Here is a 19,084-nt window from a genome sequence, read left to right as displayed (position 1 = left end):
CTAGCAATTTTAAATCCTTGTGTATGCAACTGCTCTGAAAAAAACCCCTGAGGAAATACAAATGTAAGTCTCTAAGGCCACGTATCTCAGCAAATGAGTAATCTAGCTATTCATGTAGTATTTTCATGCGGATACAGTAGGTGTATGTTCTTGTTTGTACTTCCATTTATCCTGGTATTATGATTACAATGTTGGCAATTTTGTGCTGGAGTTCTAGCCAGGCTTAGGGCACAATGGAAAATGGCAAGTGTTCTGCCATGTGTGTTCACTGGCTGTTTGTGGAAAAGATTTATTTCCTCCTTTCTTAAATGTTAATGGGAGTTTGACCAAAGAAGCTGCTCAAGCTTGACTGGAGGGGAGGGTTTGTGTGCATGCATGTATATACATATAATTTCTGTAAGTCATACCCTTTTGTAACTTGTCAGGCACCTTAAAGAGATCCAGGAGCTGCAGAGTCGACAGAAGCAGGAGATTGAGTCACTGTACATGAAATTGGGAAAGGCCCCACCTGCAGTAATTATCCCCCCAGCTGCACCTCTTTCAGGAAGGAGGAGACGACCTACTAAAGGAAAAAGCAACAAGTCCAGTCGTAGCAGCTCCCAGGGAAATAAGAGCCCTCAGCTATCAGGTAAGACTTTCTTCATTTTTTTGAGTAGATAAAACAGACAAGGTCCCATCTCTTATTCTTAGATCTGTCTCTCTCTGTCCTGTCTTTCAGAGGGGGTTGTGTGTGTTCCAGTTCCTCCACTGCCTGAATTAAAGCTGTGATTTGTATTTTTTAAGAGATTAGTCATAGAGCTCTGACTAGGAAGGAAAGTGTAAAAATACAGTGTGGGGAAAACTTTGATTTCTTTTTTTTAAGATAAACTGCTCTTGTTGTCTCCTGATTTTGCATAATAGGGCTGGTCTATTCAGTCATATTCAGAATTGTTTGGGTTTTTTTCTACTTTAGCACTACTTAAGCATGGCATTACCAGTGTCCTTACACTTCAGTAACTTAGTCACAGTTGATGGATGTTAAAATTGTGATTTTATTTTTTTTTTAATGGAGTTGCAATTTTTTTATACTAACAAGTTAAGAAACAGTTTCAATTGTCAAGGCTTCCTTTTCTTATTAGAGCCTTTTATATAATAAACAGAACTTAGAAAATAGTTCTATTTACTGGTTGAATGACATGGATGTCAGATGCTTGCTGGGTAATTTTAGATGTCTTTCAAATCCTGTAGCATTGAATAATCAACATTGGAGGGCCAGCACTGTGAGCAGAAATATTTGTAACTGCTTTCTGCACATTCACTTTGGTAATTTCCACATTACGCTGCAATTTCTGTATCCAGTCACCCTGGCTGCTCACTTCTGTTTTGTTATAAGGGAGCTCTGAGCATGTGACAGTGAGCTAGCACAGAGTTGCCTTAAAACTTAAGTAAATAAGCATTTTTCTAGTCTTACTGCTTTCTTGGAATCTGGAGTAGTTCCCACCTCCTGCCTTCCCCTCTCTTGCTTGGATTGTCATGCCTGACTGGAGGATAATATCCCTTTTTTCCTCCTCCACATCTTTTTTTTTCCTGTATCGCTAGTGTAATAGCCCAGCTGATCATCTGAGTTACATGGTGCAGTGATTTCACTCCCTAGTAAACATTCCAGTCAAAATTTCCTCCGTTTTTTCTCCTGTCCCTTGGGAACAACGGCAGAAGTTTTGAAAATGATATGGGGAAACCGAAACATTGAAAGTCTTTTCATCTTCCTCCTTCCTCTAGGCAATCTGTCAGCTCAGAGTGCACCATCAGTCTTGCCCCCTCAGCAAACTCTTCATCCTCCTGGTAGTGTGCCAGAGACTGGGCAGAACCATTTGTTACAGCCCCTCAAACCTTCACCTTCTAGCGAAAATCTCTACTCTGCCTTTACCAGTGATGGTGCCCTGTCGGTACCAAGCCTTTCGGCACCGGGCCAAGGTAAGACTTTAAGTGGAATTAGTGTCGAGTCTTGCACCTTTGTTTCTGGTGAGCAAGCAACCGACTTGATGATACTTGATTTTTAATACATAGCGTAAAGTAGATTGATAGTCTCTAACCAATGTGTGGAGGCTGAGAAGGGTGTTTTTTTGCAGCTAGATTTCTACATTCTCACATAGGTGAAGTGTGAGGTTGTTGAAGTAGTGAATAGTTAGCACATGGCCTTGTCTGCTGCAAGGGAGGCATCAAGGAGAATGCAAGAGAGTGCAATATGGTGGTGGCAAGCAATGCTCTGCTGACCTGGGGAGAGGTATTAGCTGGAAGGATGAGGAGACAGATGAGAATGAGACTCAGAGTCCTTCTAGACCAGGGGTGTCAAACTCATTTTCACCAGGGGCCACATCGGCCTCACTGTTGCCTTCAAAGGGCCGAATGTGATTTTAGGACTTATAAATATAGGAGTAGTTACATTTATCCAGTCCTAAAATCACATTTGGCCCTTTGAAGGCATCCGTGAGGCTGATGTGGCTCCCGGTGAAAATGAGTTTGTCACTCTGTGTCTAGACTTATGAACTACTTTAGCTGTTCCTTCGACAGAATTTTTAAACAATAAAGGGTAAAAAATGCTCATGTTCTGCAGCTGTGAGTTAAAGAATTGTCCTGCAAGGAAGAGTTAGCGTAGGAGGGTGGAATGGTAGGGATAATAAATTCTTCATTTACTCAAGTTGTGGGTTGCTTGTTATTAGTTAGTATGTTATCAAATAATTTCTCAGACACAGCTCTGATTTATCTGGTAGGGAGGGCTTTTTGCTTGCCAGTCATTAAGGAGGTGATAGCTTGATTACTTCTCTGAGCTTAGCTGTTCCGGTTTCTTTTTTCCCTTCAACATCTTTTTGAAAAGCTTTGCCATAGACTGAATACATCAATTCTAATGCATGTTTTTGCTGAAACTGGAGAAGTACAAACAGAAAATAGAAACAGACCTTTTGAAAGAATGTTCTATAAATTTTTTTTTTTAATGAGCTGTTTCAAGTATTTTGGAGCTACTTGAATTATTTCCCTGTATCTAGAGTTGTGCAGTACCGTTTTATAATTGGGTACTTTTGCCAGGATTTAGCTTTACTATAGTTTGCAATGCTATTGTTGGGTCGTGTACTGGAGAGTAACACTGGAAACTTGGCCTAATGTCTAGAGGTATTGGAGGGAGTGTCTTCACTCCGTATATTGTCTACATGCTCTTTGGTCCACACCTTGAGGCTTATTCTTGTGTGTCATGTTAATGCATTTCACCCTTCCAACCTCAAGTTGCTAACATCTTGTAGTGGTGTTCTGTCTCTTCTCTTCTCCTTTCTCTGTTCTTCCCGTTTTTGTTTTCTCACAGGCTGTGCGAAGTTTAACTGTGCATCTGACAGAGTGACGTTCAAGCCTGGTGGCAGGAGGACCCGATTTCTGAGTACGCCCTGCTTGGCTCTTTGTGTGTAACACCTTTACTCCTTCCTTGTCTGTTTTTTGTTTTGTCTCTTTTTTTTATTTTTTTTTTTTTTTTTTTTCTGCTGCTTGGATCTGTTTCATGCAGCCCATTCTTGTCTCCCACCTTGTATTCCCTCCCATCCCATGGCTCAGCTGAGCTTCTCTTCGCACACCTGTAGAAGTTTGGGTTCTCGTGTTAGATATTTGCTGTCGTTAAACTCATAATGATGGACACTCATTTTCTCTAAGCTTTTGGTGGAAACTTCTTCAGGACAGTTCAGTGTAATGACAGAAACTGGGGAGAGTTAGCAGGTTGTGGGTGCACGGGCATTTCCTTCTGGCCTGCCTTAGTAATTACATTTCAGCATATGTTAGTTGACCTGACACTTGGAGGGGAGGTATCATTCTAGTGGAACAGCGAGAAAGATTTGTTTTCCAAATTATTCCTTTGTTAGACGCTACTGGAACTGGGGGGAATATGTTGACTTCCTCCAGCAGAATGCTTACTGTGCAACTCAGATGTGTTTTTGCATGTTCTCAGCACTAGTGCTGATTACAGTGCAGAGCATTGATGCCACCTGTAGGCAGTTAATATCGACATCTTACGTTCGTCAGCAGATGGATAGGTAAAGATTGAAGTGTTGAGTGTTTTACAAACACTTAGGGAATGTTTTCAGGCAAACTCAAAAGATCCTTTACCTACTAATGGGCCCAGGTTTAGAAGGTTTTACTGTGAATTGGTGGTACACTAAATGTTCAACAGATAGCAGTAAAGGTGGGTGAATAGACATCTTCAGACATCCTGTCAACCCTCATGAGTTACTTTGTGGCCCTTTTCAAAATCCTTTCATTTGTACTTACATTATGCCAGATTTAGAAGAGAGCCTCAAACTTCTGATGTGATTGAAGTAATGATACGCTTGAGCTGAGGCTGCTGATGTGCCGCTTTTTATTGGGAGTGCTGCAACATCTCCCACGCTCCTTCTGCAGGCTGGACCCCTTAAGCATCTGACATTTGTTTCCCACCCTCTGGAATGACTTGATATGGGAAAGCTTAAAGTGCTGCAAAGAGCCCATCAGCCACCGCTCTGCATGACAGCACCGCGTGTCTGTAGCGTCTGTCTCGCTACAGCTGGCAGCAGCTCGGCCGAGCCACAGAGGTGTGTGCAGGAGCTCGGCCTGGCCTTCTGCGGAGACAGCTGCAGCACAACCAGCTCCATCCTGGGAGAAGGGGAGGAGTCAGAGGGAGGGAACTTTTTTCCCCCTCCCCAGGTTGTTCAGTTTTGCAATGATAACTCTAGCCCACTTAATTGGATTTGTGGGGGTGTAAGTACTAGCGGTATTTAATTTGTCAAGCTGAACAGCTGTAAATGGCTTTGCTAGGTATATTAATGTGCAGGTGTGCAGTAACTGACATCTGCATTCTCAAGATTTATGGCTCCTTTCTTGGGAGAAGTTAAATTCTTACTGGAGCTAACTCGTTAAAATAACCTTTAGGCTGGCCTGTCCTTTTTTGGGATAGGGAATACAAAGAACAGCCATTCACCTTCTCAAATTGACAATGAAGTGAATACATGAGTATCATTTACTTACAAGGTCTCGGCTTGCTGCAGATTGACCGTCAGCTGGCTATAAGCATACTTTGGCATGTATATCTCTTGCTTATGGGACTGGTGCTAAGGATTCCTTTCGAAAAGCATGTTGTAGCTGTCCTGTAAAAGCCGGTCACGCTTGGCATGGCGCAGCTTGGCCTGGCACTTGGCTTATTGCAGGTTGCTTGCTTCCCGGAGTCTTGTCCTTGAAATGCTGTCGCAAACTGTTGTGGAGAGTGACAACTGGAGAAGATGCTGGGTTAGAATCAGCAGTGTTGAGGAAACAGTGCAGTGATTGATGCTTTTAACTGTGCAGCTGGAGAAACAGAGTGGTACAGCTTGGCAGGGAATGTCTGGACTCTGTTCCCCAGATCTGAGAAAGCAAGGTGACAAACTAAAAGCACTTGTCCTATCAGATGAATATTTCTCATGTTGTAAACCAGTTGAACTTTGTAAAATGCTCCCTACCTCCTGACAAACATGGAAGGTATACTTGCTTTTTGTTTTATGATAACAGCCAGTTGTGACAGTAATGTCTCCTGGCATTCTTCACTGCGGTTTGGGAATTCTGAAGAATAAATGCAGGAGGCTGGGCCTCTTTCTGAAAGTACAACTGATTCAACTGTCACACCAGTCTTTGGGGTTTTTTCCTAGAATGTCCCAGTAGTGACAACAAGAGCCCTGCTGTGCTGTGTCCTCTGTTTCTCACCCAGCTTTATGTACTGTTTGCTGATACTAAACGTTTCTCACTGTTTCTCTTATCTTTAACAAATTACTCTCTCTTTGTGCTTCAGGGAAGATGGTGAAAAAAGTCTGTCCTTGCAACCAGCTCTGTAGTAATTATCTTATTTCTGTTATCTCTGATTCCTGATTGTAAAGCTATTCATCAGCTTTTTCTGGTCACCGAAGCCTTACCTCCCTGACTCTGTCTCCAGCACAGCATCTGTCTATCTGTGTTATGCCCTCTATTGTGAACTCTGTCATTAGTATATTGAAGAGTCTGGCTGTTACTCTTGCAGACAAGTGGAGGCAGGCAGAACCTCACCTTCACTGAGGAACTCTTTGCTCCTCACTAACAAGTGAGCGAATTGAGCGTCGTCGGGGTCAGTTGCTCGCTGTAACGTGCTGGGGTCGCACCTCTGAGCAGCTGGTTTGTTTTCAGATCTGATGGGGTTCGCCACCTCAGTGATGGATCCCATTGCAGATGCTCCTTCAGCATTTTAAAAGAATTAAGAGTAAGCCACGCCTCCCCAAGCAAGAGGTGTTTAGAAAAGCCTGTGTGCGCTCATGTCATCTAAAACTGTTTTAAAGGTGTCTTTTGACTGCTGGCTTATAGAGGGGAAATAAAGAAGGGCAGAATGAAGGCATTATAGGTAGCAGGCTGGAGAGAGAGAAGCCTGTTTCACTTCAGGTCCTTCATGTCAGAGCAGAACTGGGGACGGCTGCTGTGACCGAGCAGGAATGTGGGGGGTTGTTTCCATTGAATGCTGCAAGTTGAAGCACTTTGTTTTCAGACTCTTCTGGATGGCAGTTTCTGAAGGTGGTGACTACATCAGAGCTACAATATGAAATTCCTGAGAAATTGTTTTTAAAATTGACATTACATGGGAGCTTTAGTAATTTTGTAGGTCACCTATCATGTGGTAGGCTGGTCTGTCTGTGATCTGAGGTAGGAGCTCCCTGACAAAATCACTTTTGGAGATAAAACTCTCTGTCTCCCAACTTTCCCACCCTGAACCAATCCAATCCTTTTCAAAACATTTCAGCTTTCATTAAATGATCTTTCACATCTTCAGCTGAATGCACTGTGGTATATACATTTATTAATCCTCTCCCTTCCATGGCCTGAGGAAGCTCTCCAGCGTAGGCCCAAGATCCAGTGTGCTTACTGACTGAAGTGGAAATGTGAAATACCAGAATCAGATACTGGCCATCGTGAAGAGGATGAGAACGAGTGTGTCAATCCCTGCATGGACCCTCACTGTGGAATGTGTTTATTACTGATTTTTGACAGCTCCCCCCAAGTACCTCCTCCTTGCTTTTGCCTCATTTATTTCTAATTTCACCTTTCATATCATTGCTCTCATTAAATGATCGTGTTCTGAGCCCTTTCCACATGGTGCATGCTTCAGGTTCTTGTTGTTTCACTGTAAATTTTCCTTGCCACCACACAACATGTTATTAACACGCTTCATCTGAGCTGCAGCTGCACACCCTGGTCAGGGAACCTTGTCCTTCCCTTTCCCTGGTCACTGTTGCATGTAACAACCACAGCCCCACCTGTGGGTGCCCAGACCGGGACACGCTTCCCTGCTTGAGCTGGAACTAGTGGGAGGGATACGTGTCCTTCCCTCCTCAGCACTACTAGAGGCAGTAACACTTGGCTTACTTGTCCTGCATAGTAAGTACGACACCTTCCTAATTCACTCCTCAATACGAAACATTCCTGCAGGGGTTTGGAGCCAGTTCTTTCTTTGACACAGCGGTTTGCAAGGAGTGTGGCTGATAGGCAAGAGACAGCGACTCTGTCATTTGGCCTTTGCAACAGAGAGGTTATTTTAACTAAGCTGGCATTTTTGATGCTCTGTTTTTAATCAGTCTTCTTCAGAAATGTCTGCCATAAACTCAGGTTTTCTTGGGTTGCCCAGTTGCAGTCTTCAGAGTGAGCAAATAGAAATACTTGAGGAATTTTGATGTGTGCTTGCAAGGAGTGCTGGGTTTAGCACTGCAGTGGCCAGATACTTATTTTGTTGGATTTGATTGGTTTTTTAATAAATGGATTTGTCAAATCTAGATTTATTCCACCTTTACCACATCCTTCAGAAAAGGTCTCTTGCCCTTGTGGTTAACGATCATTTCATGAGGAGACTTTGCAATAGTGCTGGGAATTTAGGAAGCTGGGAATTACTTAATATACAATTTCTTTGATTCCTGTTAGGAGGTCTGCTTTTGAAAAGCTTAAATTTGAGTGCAATTGTGTGTTTATATTGTCAAGGGCACAGTGAGGCTACCTAAAACAAAGCTTCTAGATTTTTTTTAACAGGGTAATGTTCAGCAAACTTTCTAGCAGACCAAAGGCTGGTACTGATGCATGAAGGGTTTTTTGTCTTCTTGCAATCAGCCCAATGAATAGAAAAACACATCAAAGCATGTCTGAGGAATTACTCTCATTTCATTTCTGCCTTCTTTAAGCTGTATTAGTAGTTTGCATCTGAAATGCTTGTTCTTCTGACATAGGAAAACTGAACATAATGGCAAAAAAATGCTTTCAGAGGCAAAAAGCAAAATTTAATGCAGTGCAGACCTTCCCCTGCTGATCCTGGCTGTTTAGTGGATGAAGACAGTCCCATCTGGTTATCCTCAAGAACATAAGTATGGCAGCTATTGGAAACAACAGTTGCTGTTTCTCACTGTGGCTTTTTTATGTAATCTGGGTGAATTTTTTTCTCTTCATTTTACAAAGTGGAGATAATTTGCTACAGAGCAGCTGGTGATGCTGATTGTACTGCTCCTTATTCAGCATCCAGCATTGTCCTCCAAGGTGGAATTGACCTGTGCCAATAGTGGTTGCTGCTAATTAAAAGGTGTAGGATGAGTGGCGTGACTGTACTGTCATTCAGTTCTGACATCTAAACTGCTTTTTCCTCTACAAAGACTTGCAGGCTGCTACCATTCCCCTCTTAAGATGACTACTAGCAGCACTTCTTCACAAGTAAAACATATCTATGAAATACTCTTGACCTGAGAAAATGCCTGCGGGAGTCCTTGTAGTTCCCACTTCAGTACATCCTGGAATTGAAACTTAAAATTAATCTGCATGGCATTTTAACTGGCTCTCTGTTGATGTACCATTACCACAACTATTAAATTTACGAGAGAAAGATGATCTTTAACCCAAGTTGTGATGCCCATTTTTTGTATTTGTAGGGACCAGCAGCACTAACACAGTCGGGGCTGCAGTGAACAGCCAAGCACCCCAGCCCCAGCCCACTGCTATTGCCTCCAGCCGGAAAGGGACTTTCACAGACGACCTGCACAAGCTGGTAGATAACTGGGCCCGAGATGCCATGAACCTTTCTGGCAAGAAAGTTGGCAAAGGGCATAGCAACTATGAGGTAAGATGTAATCTGTGAACATTTCTGGTAAGAAACTGTCTGTCTCTTGCTATCTCATTAGGGTGTCCAGCACAGTACAGTTCATAGAATCACAGAATAGTTGGGGTTGGAAGGGACCTTCAAAGGTCATCTAGTCCAACCCCCTGCCATGAGCAGGGGCATCTTCAACCAGATCAGGTTGCTCAGAGCCCCGTCCAGCCCGGCTTTGAATGTCTCCAGGGATGGGGCATCTACCACCTCTCTGGGCAACCTGGGCCAGTCTTTCACCACCTTCATTGTAAAATATTTCTTCCTCATGTCTAGCCTGAATCTCCCCTCCTTTAGTTTAAAACCATTACCCCTTGTCCTATCTTAATAGGCCCTGCTAAAAAGTCTGTCCCCATCTTTCTTCTCAGCCCCTTTTATGCACTGAAAGGCTGCAATAAGGTCTCCCTGGAGCCTTCTTCAGGCTAAACAACCCCAACAGTTCCTGTGTAGCTTGGACAACTGCTCTAGAAAACTGTTGGCTGTATCTTCAGTGTGCAGGACTGTATCACCTGCTGTGGACAGAAAAGGATAACTAAAGAGGGGGGGCCATGATGTGTATCTTTGGAATGGCTTGTGGGCCAAGGGGTGAACCTGAGGTTTTGAAGCACAGTTGTGTAACTGTTCCTGGGGGTTGGGTTTTCTTTCAGGGCCCTGGAATGGCAAGAAAATTCTCGGCACCGAGTCAGCTCTGTATCTCTATGACATCTTCCCTGGGTGCTACGCCCATCTCTGCAGCATCAGCTACCTCTTTAGGTCCCTTCACAAAGGCCATGTGCCCTCCGCAGCAGTACGGTTACCCAGCAGCGTCTTTCGCCGCTCCGTGGAGTGGGACAGGTGGTCCGGCACAGCCGTCGCTCGGCCAGTTCCAGCCCGTAGGTGCCGCGTCTTTGCAAAGCTTCAACATCAGCAATTTGCAAAAATCGATCAGCAACCCTCCAGGCTCCAACCTGCGGACCACTTAGCCACGCTCGGAGACCACACTGGCTAGACCTCGGGACAGGCCATGGGGAGGGAGATGGGGCCCTGTATCAACAACTAGTGCTGCAATGAACTGGTAGCTTGCCAGACGGGGAATGAATTTCTCTTTTCCAACCATTGCTGTCAACTCTCTGTAAAGGGAGTTTCCCCACACACTTTGAAGGGGGAGGAGGATGATCAGCATCCTTACGATGGGACAGTGCTTTTGACCAAGGGGTTCTGCTCTTGTTTGGAACAAGAGCTGTGAAGAGGAGTCACTGGGTCAGTTAAATGCAGTCTTGCTGTAAAATTTTTCTGTGGTTTGAGGCTGAATCCACATGTGTTGAGGTGGGAGAGCGGGCTCCTAGCATGAGGCTTTAGCACGCTTCTCGTCTCTCCCTGAAGATCCAAGCCCGGGAGAAAAGCTGTCCAAATCCCCCTCCTCTCCCTCTCCCCAGTCGTATCTGGCTCCGAAATGGTGGGGCACACAAATGGACTTGCAGTGCAGCCCGTGCTTGATAGGTCATTACTGCTTTAAGTAAGATATTAACAGCTTTGACTGCAGCATTAGAGCAATTTAAATTGTTTAAAAAATTTTAAAAAGTTCCCTGCGGACATGTACTTACCATCAGTTTTGATGTGGAAACACTGTGATATATAAATGTTGTTGGACAACAGTAGTTTAAAAATGAGTGGAATATAGAGGGTTAAAAAAGTTAAAAAGAAAAAAATGGGAAAAAAAGCTAGCTATATCCTTATACTTATTGGAGACACTTTAACTTTTTCCTTTGTATTTTCATTGTATTAGATAAATAAATGTGAATGTAAAATTGTATAAATTAATGTACTTGAATACTTGTCTGTTCTCCCAGTATGCTTGCTGGATATTTTAGTGCCTTGGACTTCTCTTGCTTCTGCAGTTAGTGTCGTCTTCCCAGCAGACCCCCAGGTGGACAGAGGGCAAGTTCAGAGGAGGCTGGATTGTTTGTGCCTCGTGACTGGGACACTCGAGCTGATTTAGTGACGCCGTTACTGCTTGGAGTAGGTGCGTGGAGGGGGAAGTCACGGAGGCAGCGAGTTGGAGCAACGTTCTGTGTGTTGGGGAAACTTGTCCAGGTGGGCAGATCTGAAGTAGCTGGTGTGACAGGGGCCAGGTGGAGGCGGGACGGAGGGTTGTGGGTGAAGCTAAACCGGGACTAACCAATATCGTCTACAGAGGCAGGAGGTGTGGACTGGAAACAGAGAGAGGATGGGGAGAACGTGTATCTTTGGGAAAGGCCCAACTTAAGATGCAGTGTGACTCCACCTGCAAAGTGGTGAAGATGTTTGGTCAGGATGTGACTTGAGGGAGAGGTGCCATTGCTTGTTGGCATGGGCTTGTCTGCTGGGATTGCTTTTCTTACTTACTTTTTTTTTTCTTTCTTTTTTTTTTTTTTTTTTTTTTGTTTTTTTGTTTTTTGTTTTGTTTTTTTTTTTTTTTTGTGAAAATCCATTTAAGCCAGGAATAGACTGTCCTGGTGTGACGTCCATTGCCGGCAATGGATGTACTTGAAACAGCCGGCATCAAGAAGTTTCCTCTGTCTTATTTGGAGGATTTACAATTTTGTTCACTCTAACAAATTTCAAGCTGGTACCAGGACTGTAACTATCTTGTCACCTCTTTAGTAACTGTACTGTACCTTCTGCTTTAGTCATTCTCCCTTTTCATATTTAAAAAAATACTGGTTTCCTCTTCAAAGTAAAAATAATACCAAGCCAGTATTTATGCAGTGCTGCAGAAAGCTGCGAAGGATGAGAGTCCTGCGTGCTGGTGCTGGGGAGCAGCTCAGCGGTGTCCTGGAAGCTGGGGCATCACAGAGATGTTACTTGCCTGAATTTGGTTTTTTTTGGGAGCGCTATTCCCCCATGGAGCCTTAACAGGGAGTTTTTCTGTCTGCGGATGTTCTCTTATTTTTACAAAGAAACACATCAGATCTGTTCCTTTCCTGTCACTTTTGTTTTTTTAACAGCAGTTTTGGCAGCGGGGGCAGGTACAGGCTGGAGAGGAGCAAAGGGCTGAGGGCGAAGGCCAGTGGCAAGGTGGCTGGGCTGCAAGTCCCTGAGATGTGGAGGTTTGTTCTTTGTAACTGAGGCGCAGATTAGAGCCGTGGGGTGAGAGAGGAGGCTCACGGGGTAGAAAGCGGGGGTGCCCGCGGCTGAGCGAGACGGAGAAACCCCCGCTGTCCCTCCCCAGGGACGTGGGGATGTTTCCCGAAGCGGTGCGAGGGGAGAGGCGTGCGCTGGGAAACGGGAGCAGCGACAAACTGGGGCAGTAATGGAACACGGGGAATACTCATGGCAGGGGAACCGATCAGCTGGATGCAGCACATGGTTATTTAATTTTGATCTAGTGAGTTTGAGGTTGTTTTTTTCACTTAATGTTATGCAAGAACTGGTTTTATTTACCATTGATTTTTTTTTGTTTGTTTGTTTTGTTTCCCCCCCCTTCTCCTCCTGTGGATGAATAACTGAAGTCTAGAGGAATAAACTAATGCTACTGAACTGTTAAATTATTTTGTTTAATATTACACTTTGAGTATCTTTTTCCACATACAATCTGTTTCTGAATTACAAGCGTTTTCTTTACATTATTTAACAAATGTACACTGTAAAAAATAAAAATAAAAAAAATAAACCGAATTGAAACTTTGGGCTTCCCTGGCCGTAGTTAGTTGTATGTTTTGCACTAAACCCAGGCACTGCGCTTCCTGCACGATAGCGCTTTGCGCTGCGATTTGTTACCTTTGTAGAAACACTTAATGAAGTCATTCCAATAAACCAAACCTGCTCTTGTTGAGCTCTGGGTTTTCTTGTTGAACAGCAGGTTCCAACTTCTCCATCCTCTTCCCGGAGTGATTTAACTGTTACCCGTTTATCACAGGGGAAGTACAAGAAACCCATTTAATGAGACTCTTCTCAAAAGCAGTTTATCGGCAACCAGCCTTTGGCCTTTTAATAGAACACGCTGAAACAAGGTACAAATGATTCAGAGAGTGGATCTTTGTGAGAGGAGGGGCCCGAGGGAAAGGGAGGGAGGTGTTGGGAAGGCCCCGTCCTGGGCACAGGAGAGTCCTGCTCCTTTTCTCTTGGGTCTGTACCCCCCTCTCTGGGATGTTAGCAGGGGGGGCTGTGCCTGCAGTGCTGAGAAGAAACTTTTTAGTGTGGCTCTATAATAGCAATTCCATCCCCAAATTTCCGACAGTGCCTGGTAAAGAGTGGAAGTACTTTACGGGGTCATTGTCGAAACAGCGGTAGACTTGCAGGAATTATTTGGTATTTCTAAACACTAATTGCTGCTGCATTTCTTTCCATTTTAAGAACAGCTTCTGTTATGAGTCATGCTGCGCAAGGCCTTAAAGGGGAAAAAAAAAAGCTCCAAGTATAAGTTTTGCTGCCTCCTTAAAAGGGACCAATCCTGAGAGACTTATTGCAGTGACTCCTCGGAAAGGAGGCACAGCTCCATTTGCACCGTTTCGGTAAAAAAGCTGATGCAGTTGCGTTTGTATGAGACGTCTGGAGCAGCCTTGAATACAGTAATTCTGAATGTCTGCACGTTCCCTTCCTAACAGGTATCTGATTGCAGCAGCGAGTGCGATGACTCAAACATGTGGTATGTGTTTCTTCCCTGAGCTGTCCTGAAGGCAGCACTGAATTGGAGAGAAATTAGTACCGTGAAATGTGAAACCATTTTCTAGACGTAATCTATTACACTTAATTAAAATCTGTCCTTTCCTTTCATGCTGAAGTCTTTGTCCTGTTGAGGAACTGGATAGCAGAGGAGCTTCTGAGCAAAAAGGACCGATTAAGTGGTGAAGGTAAAGTAGGAGGAACAGGAATAAATGCTGAATACTTCAAATGTATTTACACAGGGGTTGCTTTAAGAGACTTGAACAGATAGAGCAGTGATGGCAAAGCATGGGAACAAGGTCCTGTTTCAAGTCTGACACTGATTTTGGAGTTGGATTAATCAAAGAGTTTGTGTGATTTTTTTTCCAGGTCTAGCTCTAACTTCTAGGCCTGCAGTATCATCCTCCTTGTCTCAAGCACTGCACTTCTGAAAAATACTACTGTGTCCAGTTAAAATACTGCTTAAAAAACTCTTTATTTGACCTTCTTACTGGAAAGAACAGCTGTTGCTTTGCTCTGATGTTTAAAACCCACTTGAAGTTTCCTGTTGCCCACCTTCAAGCGAATGCAAAGCTGTACAGATGTGGTGGGAGCCTCTTGAGCTTCCTCCTCGTAACTGGTCAGAATGTGTTTGCTTCTCTGAGTTTGTTAAACAGGAAACGAGTTGTAAAGGTTTCAAGGGTACAGAGGCACAAACAGCTACAAGTGTGGATAGTTTTTCAAAATTTCATGTTTATTTTTATCTTGAAAGTTTGTTTAAAAACAAACATGCGGCTCCCGGTCATTTTACAAAGGGTCTGAGCAAACCCTGCCCAAGGTGCAGCTCCCTGGCAGCCGCTGCAGCGCACTCCTGACCCTGCAGCGCAGGCACCACTGAGCATGTTGCTGCTGCTGCTGCAGGGAATCCCCCACAGCTGTGGAACAAGCTGAGGAGGAATAACGGGCTCTGACCCTGTTTGCGCAGCCACAGAGCAAACAGGTGAGCTGCGCAGCGGGGGCTGCCGCTGCTTTGCACCCTCAGCCGCGCTGAACAAGACCACAGCTCCTTGGCTTTGTCATCTGACCATTACCCACCCCCCTCCTCATTTTACTGAAAAATCTCTGTGTGCTGAAATGCAACACTGAGGGAGAAAGATGCTACAAATTGCATCTCATTGTAAATACTAATTCTATTGCCATTTCAGGCAACATTTGTGTAACATCAGCTTGTAATACAGCCACAAGTCTAGTGCTGCAGAAGCACAAATGATTGCTCTTTCAGCTGAAACATGTAATAACCTCGAAGTACATGAAGCTCTTGTTGGCTGTATTACACTCTTCTGTGTTGCTTCACCACAACATACAGGAAAACCCATTAATGTGTTAGACTTCCTCACATAATTCAAACAGCCAACTCCAGTCCGTTGATGTAATCCAGTCCGGAGGTAATGACACCACCAGGTGTCCTACGTAGGTTCCAGCCTCCTTTTCTTCAAGCTTTGACTTCTCCTGTGGGGGCTGCACTCTGCCAAACAGGGAGACAGGGAGAAATGGAAGTTTCTTAAACCTTTTTTCCTGCTTCTAAAAGTGCTCCTCAATTATTTTTCTAGCTCTTCCTTGATAGGACAGTTGGATGGAAAAAACAGGTAGTTCTCCTAGCTCACTGTCACAGCATCTGCAGCCAGGTCCAAGAAAAGAGGAATGTTTCTCCCACTCTGATTTACTAATCCAACAGCACTTCTTTCAAAGGCAAAAGCTGTTAAGACAGGACTTGGTCATTTTCTTTGGTAGGACATACCTGGGCCATGCTGGTTGGCACAGCTGCTGTTGCTCACAATTGCAGGAGACGGCTGCAGTTGTGCAAGTCGAGCAGAAGCTTTGTGGTAATTCATTCTGTGAGGTGTCCTGTTACGAGTTGTCATTTGATGACGTCCACGGGGTGTTTCAGGTGGCTGGTGTCCAGCTGCTGGGTCTGCCACTTTGTGACCCATTATCTTAAGATCAACGGTCTCCAAGGAAATGTCCCAAAGTTCAGGATCATCTAGAACGAACGCAAAGGTGATCAAAACAAACATGATGCTATTGTACTACGGTAACTCCAGGACAAGCCAGCTCTTTTCCTACAAGTGGTGGCCACCACAAAACTAAAACTGTAAAGCATCTTTTCTGTCAGTGCACAGCAGGGAAACAGCACTGTCCCTTGTCCTCTGGACTTAAACCATGTCCAGCCACCGTGGTGTGTGACCCAAACAGCCACGGTTATGTTAAGACACCCCTGACCCCCACACGTGTTCTGTTTCTGTGCAATATCACTTGAGGAAAAGGGGTTACTGAAGAGATGTGACAACTCTACCGAAAAGCACAGCGTCCAACCCTTCCTAGTGATGGACATAACATCACTGCCACTTGAGCAAGGTTCATATTGCGAATATCAGACTCATACCCACACTTCCATTATTCCATGCTCTTCGGAACTTGAACCTTTACGCTGTGCTCCGAGGAGCTGATTTAAATGCTGCTGATTTAACAGGCTACTATCACTTTTAGGCTGACCTGCAAAGAACTCCTCTTCTATTGCCAGCTGCTGTTGTTCTGCTGTCGGAGTGCTGTGCTTTACAGGAGGATTGGATGTGGCTGGATGGAGGTAACAGAAGAAGAGATTAATATTGGAAATACAGAAGAACATTTCTGCTCCTTTTTAACAGAGCATGAGTCTGAAATAAGCAGCAGCTGACACCAGGTACCTTCTTTTTTACCAAGAGCTGGTTATATTTTGGTAGCAGCATGTAGAACGGTGAGATTCTGTACCTGATGATGGCCAATAAGAGCAACTGCACTGCTTTAAACTGGTTTTTAGCCTGTTTACCCCATCCCCAAGTTCCTGCCTACCATATAGCTGTCCCAGCTTCCCCATGAGTAAAGAGCAACATATTGGTAGCTAATGCAACGTGCCTGCAACCACCTCAGGGAAGTGCTGCGGCCTCAGCTCAGGTGCAGCGTGTTAATGGTACTGACAACAGCCCCTGTGCTGCACGGAGCTTTGGGGTCATTGGGAAGTGGTGATTTTAATGATGCAGTTTTAAAGCTGATGTTCTGACACTTCAAGAACATCGGGAGGAAAAAGTACAACGATCCTCCTTGCTCTGGTCTCACAGGTGTGCCAATAGAACAGTACAAACACAAACGCAACTGGCCGGGCTCCTGTGTGGAGGGTAACACACGCCTGCCAGTAGCTGTCCTTGAAACTGGTAATTTTTAATGCCAAGTCTTACCCTGTTTGCTGCCAGGAGTAACTACTGGAACCTGATGCTTTTTCTCCATCTGTTCCCGGAACTGTTGCTGTAGCTGCTTCTGTCGCAATTTCCGCTGGTAAGTGGCATCACACTCAATGGCTAAGGAGTCTGTACTTCTGCCCCTCCCCCCAAGTAAGAACAAGGTTAAACAGGATTTCAGCAACGACATTTTATGAAGAAAAAAGAAGCATAAATAATTATATCAAGAAAAATCCACTAGACTTGCATTTTATGGAATCTTCCAGATTGGGCTGTCCACATGTTTTAAAAAGTACAGTAACTTCTAATATAGGTTATAAAATAAATTTCTAATAGCAGTCTCACCTGGAACTATTTGGCTGCTTCTGATCCACAATCACTACAGCAGCCTCTGTCTGACCAGGCTCACAAGTAGGTGCTGTCTCACAGTGTTGTCTCCCTCCTGCATTCTGCCTTTCCAAGCAGCTATTGTATCTTGCTCTCTCGATTTCAGGCTCATAGTCCTCTCTTTTAGCTTTGACCAAATCTAACTCAGGGGGTGTCTAGTAAAGGAAAAATAAAAAAGGAAATGTGTTCAGAAATTTCCTTCATTGAGTTAATGAAATATGCACAGGCCTTTTCTAGATGGTATTGTTGAAAAAAATCTAGTTCGTTTGCTCTAAGTGGAATAGTAAGTTAGAAAACAGAAATGCATTTTCAGTACAAAGTCATTCAGTTAGTTAATCACTGAATTCATGCAGCTTTGTGTTGGTGCAATAGTTCAGTGCTGCAGGGCAGACAGCCCATGTCTCCCCGTACTGCGTTCCCTGCAAACGAGCACAGATGCAGAGGATCGATGCAGAATTCTGCAGCTGCTCAGACAGTCTCACAAGTCTGTTGCTGAGTCTGTTTTGCCCGTTCCATTTTCATGCTTGTGTAAAAAGGCCTGGCAGACCTTCACACAGCTCTGCAATCATGAGGTCACCGAGGAAGGTGCACCATTCTCTTTCTATTAAAGATGGGATGGTTTGGCTCTGTGATTTTACCAATTAGTGGCAATGCCACTAATAGACAACAACCCTGGCAAAGCAGAGATTCGTGCCACCTTTGCCTGGCAAGGTGTCACCTTGGGTCTGCTCCTACAGGCTAAGTTAGCCAGGTAAAACTGCCTCACAGCTCTAGCCTGACTAGCAGAGTTTGGTAAAGCCTAGTTATAACGAAGGCAACTTTACTATGAAACTCCATGGCTCAGCAGTTGTACAAAGCTTACTTTTTCCCCAAAGAGCAAGGTAGGAGACTGCCTAGGAGCCCCCTGCTCCCAGCTGGTACACCTCAGGAGCTAACAAGATTAATATTGGCTCCTGAGGTGCAACCTCAGTAATAACCAGGACAACTCCAATACTATGAAAACCGCTGTGGTACATCACAGCATACTTATAAATTATAAAAGAACGGGGTTAAAGTGTGGTTGTCACTGATGAAGATGTACATCACAATTTCTTGTCTCTGTCTAGACCAAAGACCTCCTCAAGAGGCGTTTCTCCATGGTGTTGGTTACCTCAGAAGGTTCACTGTTTGACCTAGTGCTTCACAGAGTAAAAGTAACCGCAGCTCTTCCCTTGTACACTGAAAGCTAAGGAGGTAAGGAGTCTGAAAAGCAAAGCAAGATGTAATGTGGTTTCTTGCTGTTCAGTAAGGATAAGAACCATATTATGGGAAGGAAAGTGTTCAAGTACAGATCAGCTGTACTTCATACACTCAAGAGCCAGTAGTATTGTGTCAGCTATTTAAAACAAATTAATTGGAGTGTAGATCATCCTAATGTTATTCCTTATCCTCCAGTAGCCAAGTCAGGTACATCCTGCTGTCATAATTCAGTTGCAATATTCAGGTACCAACGCGTTTAGCCCAGGACTTGCGGGTGCCTGCCCTGCAGCCACTGGTGCTGGCTCCTTTGCTGCACTGTGCTGGGAAATTCAAGATTGGTTTTATATTATTTTCTCTATTTTATTAGTAGCATTAGTAAAGCATTTTTAACTTTTCCCAACTTGCAAGTCTGTCTCTCTCTTTTCCT

The 19,084-nt window shown here is 44.2% G+C and overlaps 2 protein-coding genes and 1 long non-coding RNA gene across 13 annotated transcripts in view; 2 read left to right on the top strand and 1 right to left on the bottom strand.

The window, feature by feature from the left end:
* WNK1 (WNK lysine deficient protein kinase 1) overlaps nucleotides 1-12,810 on the top strand; it is a 106,827-nt gene extending 94,017 nt beyond the window's left edge. For 5 of the 10 annotated variants that reach the window (XM_082043159.1, XM_082043160.1, XM_082043157.1 and 2 more), the window contains 6 exons: nucleotides 426-628; nucleotides 1,759-1,953; nucleotides 3,335-3,427; nucleotides 5,810-5,851; nucleotides 8,943-9,130; nucleotides 9,805-12,810. In XM_082043159.1, coding sequence (XP_081899285.1) covers nucleotides 426-628; nucleotides 1,759-1,953; nucleotides 3,335-3,427; nucleotides 5,810-5,851; nucleotides 8,943-9,130; nucleotides 9,805-10,119 — 1,036 coding nt within the window. In that variant the 3' untranslated portion in view covers nucleotides 10,120-12,810. The remainder of the gene's footprint in view (nucleotides 1-425; nucleotides 629-1,758; nucleotides 1,954-3,334; nucleotides 3,428-5,809; nucleotides 5,852-8,942; nucleotides 9,131-9,804) is intronic. The other 5 variants (XM_082043152.1, XM_082043158.1, XM_082043153.1 and 2 more) reach the window with 4 other exon arrangements.
* A 1,661-nt stretch (nucleotides 12,811-14,471) lies between these two features.
* The window catches only part of RAD52 (RAD52 homolog, DNA repair protein), an 18,539-nt gene continuing 13,926 nt past the window's right edge, over nucleotides 14,472-19,084 (bottom strand). The window contains exons 8-12 of one of the 2 annotated variants that reach the window (XM_082065188.1): nucleotides 17,377-17,573; nucleotides 17,032-17,174; nucleotides 16,313-16,393; nucleotides 15,558-15,800; nucleotides 14,472-15,284 (exon numbers count right to left, since the gene is read on the bottom strand). In XM_082065188.1, coding sequence (XP_081921314.1) covers nucleotides 15,226-15,284; nucleotides 15,558-15,800; nucleotides 16,313-16,393; nucleotides 17,032-17,174; nucleotides 17,377-17,573 — 723 coding nt within the window. In that variant the 3' untranslated portion in view covers nucleotides 14,472-15,225. The remainder of the gene's footprint in view (nucleotides 15,285-15,557; nucleotides 15,801-16,312; nucleotides 16,394-17,031; nucleotides 17,175-17,376; nucleotides 17,574-19,084) is intronic. The other variant, XM_082065189.1, reaches the window with a different exon arrangement.
* Nucleotides 18,405-19,084, top strand: part of LOC309445925 — an 8,595-nt gene continuing 7,915 nt past the window's right edge. The window contains exon 1 of the long non-coding RNA XR_014185382.1: nucleotides 18,405-18,651. This is a non-coding gene — a long non-coding RNA (uncharacterized lncRNA). The remainder of the gene's footprint in view (nucleotides 18,652-19,084) is intronic.

The sequence above is a fragment of the Streptopelia decaocto genome (genome assembly GCF_964273445.1).
Source record: "Streptopelia decaocto genome assembly, chromosome: 1".
In the NCBI taxonomy this organism is placed as follows: Eukaryota; Metazoa; Chordata; class Aves; order Columbiformes; family Columbidae; genus Streptopelia; species Streptopelia decaocto.
Note: the sequence above shows the minus strand (reverse complement) of the source record. Positions and strands in the feature narration are given on the sequence as shown.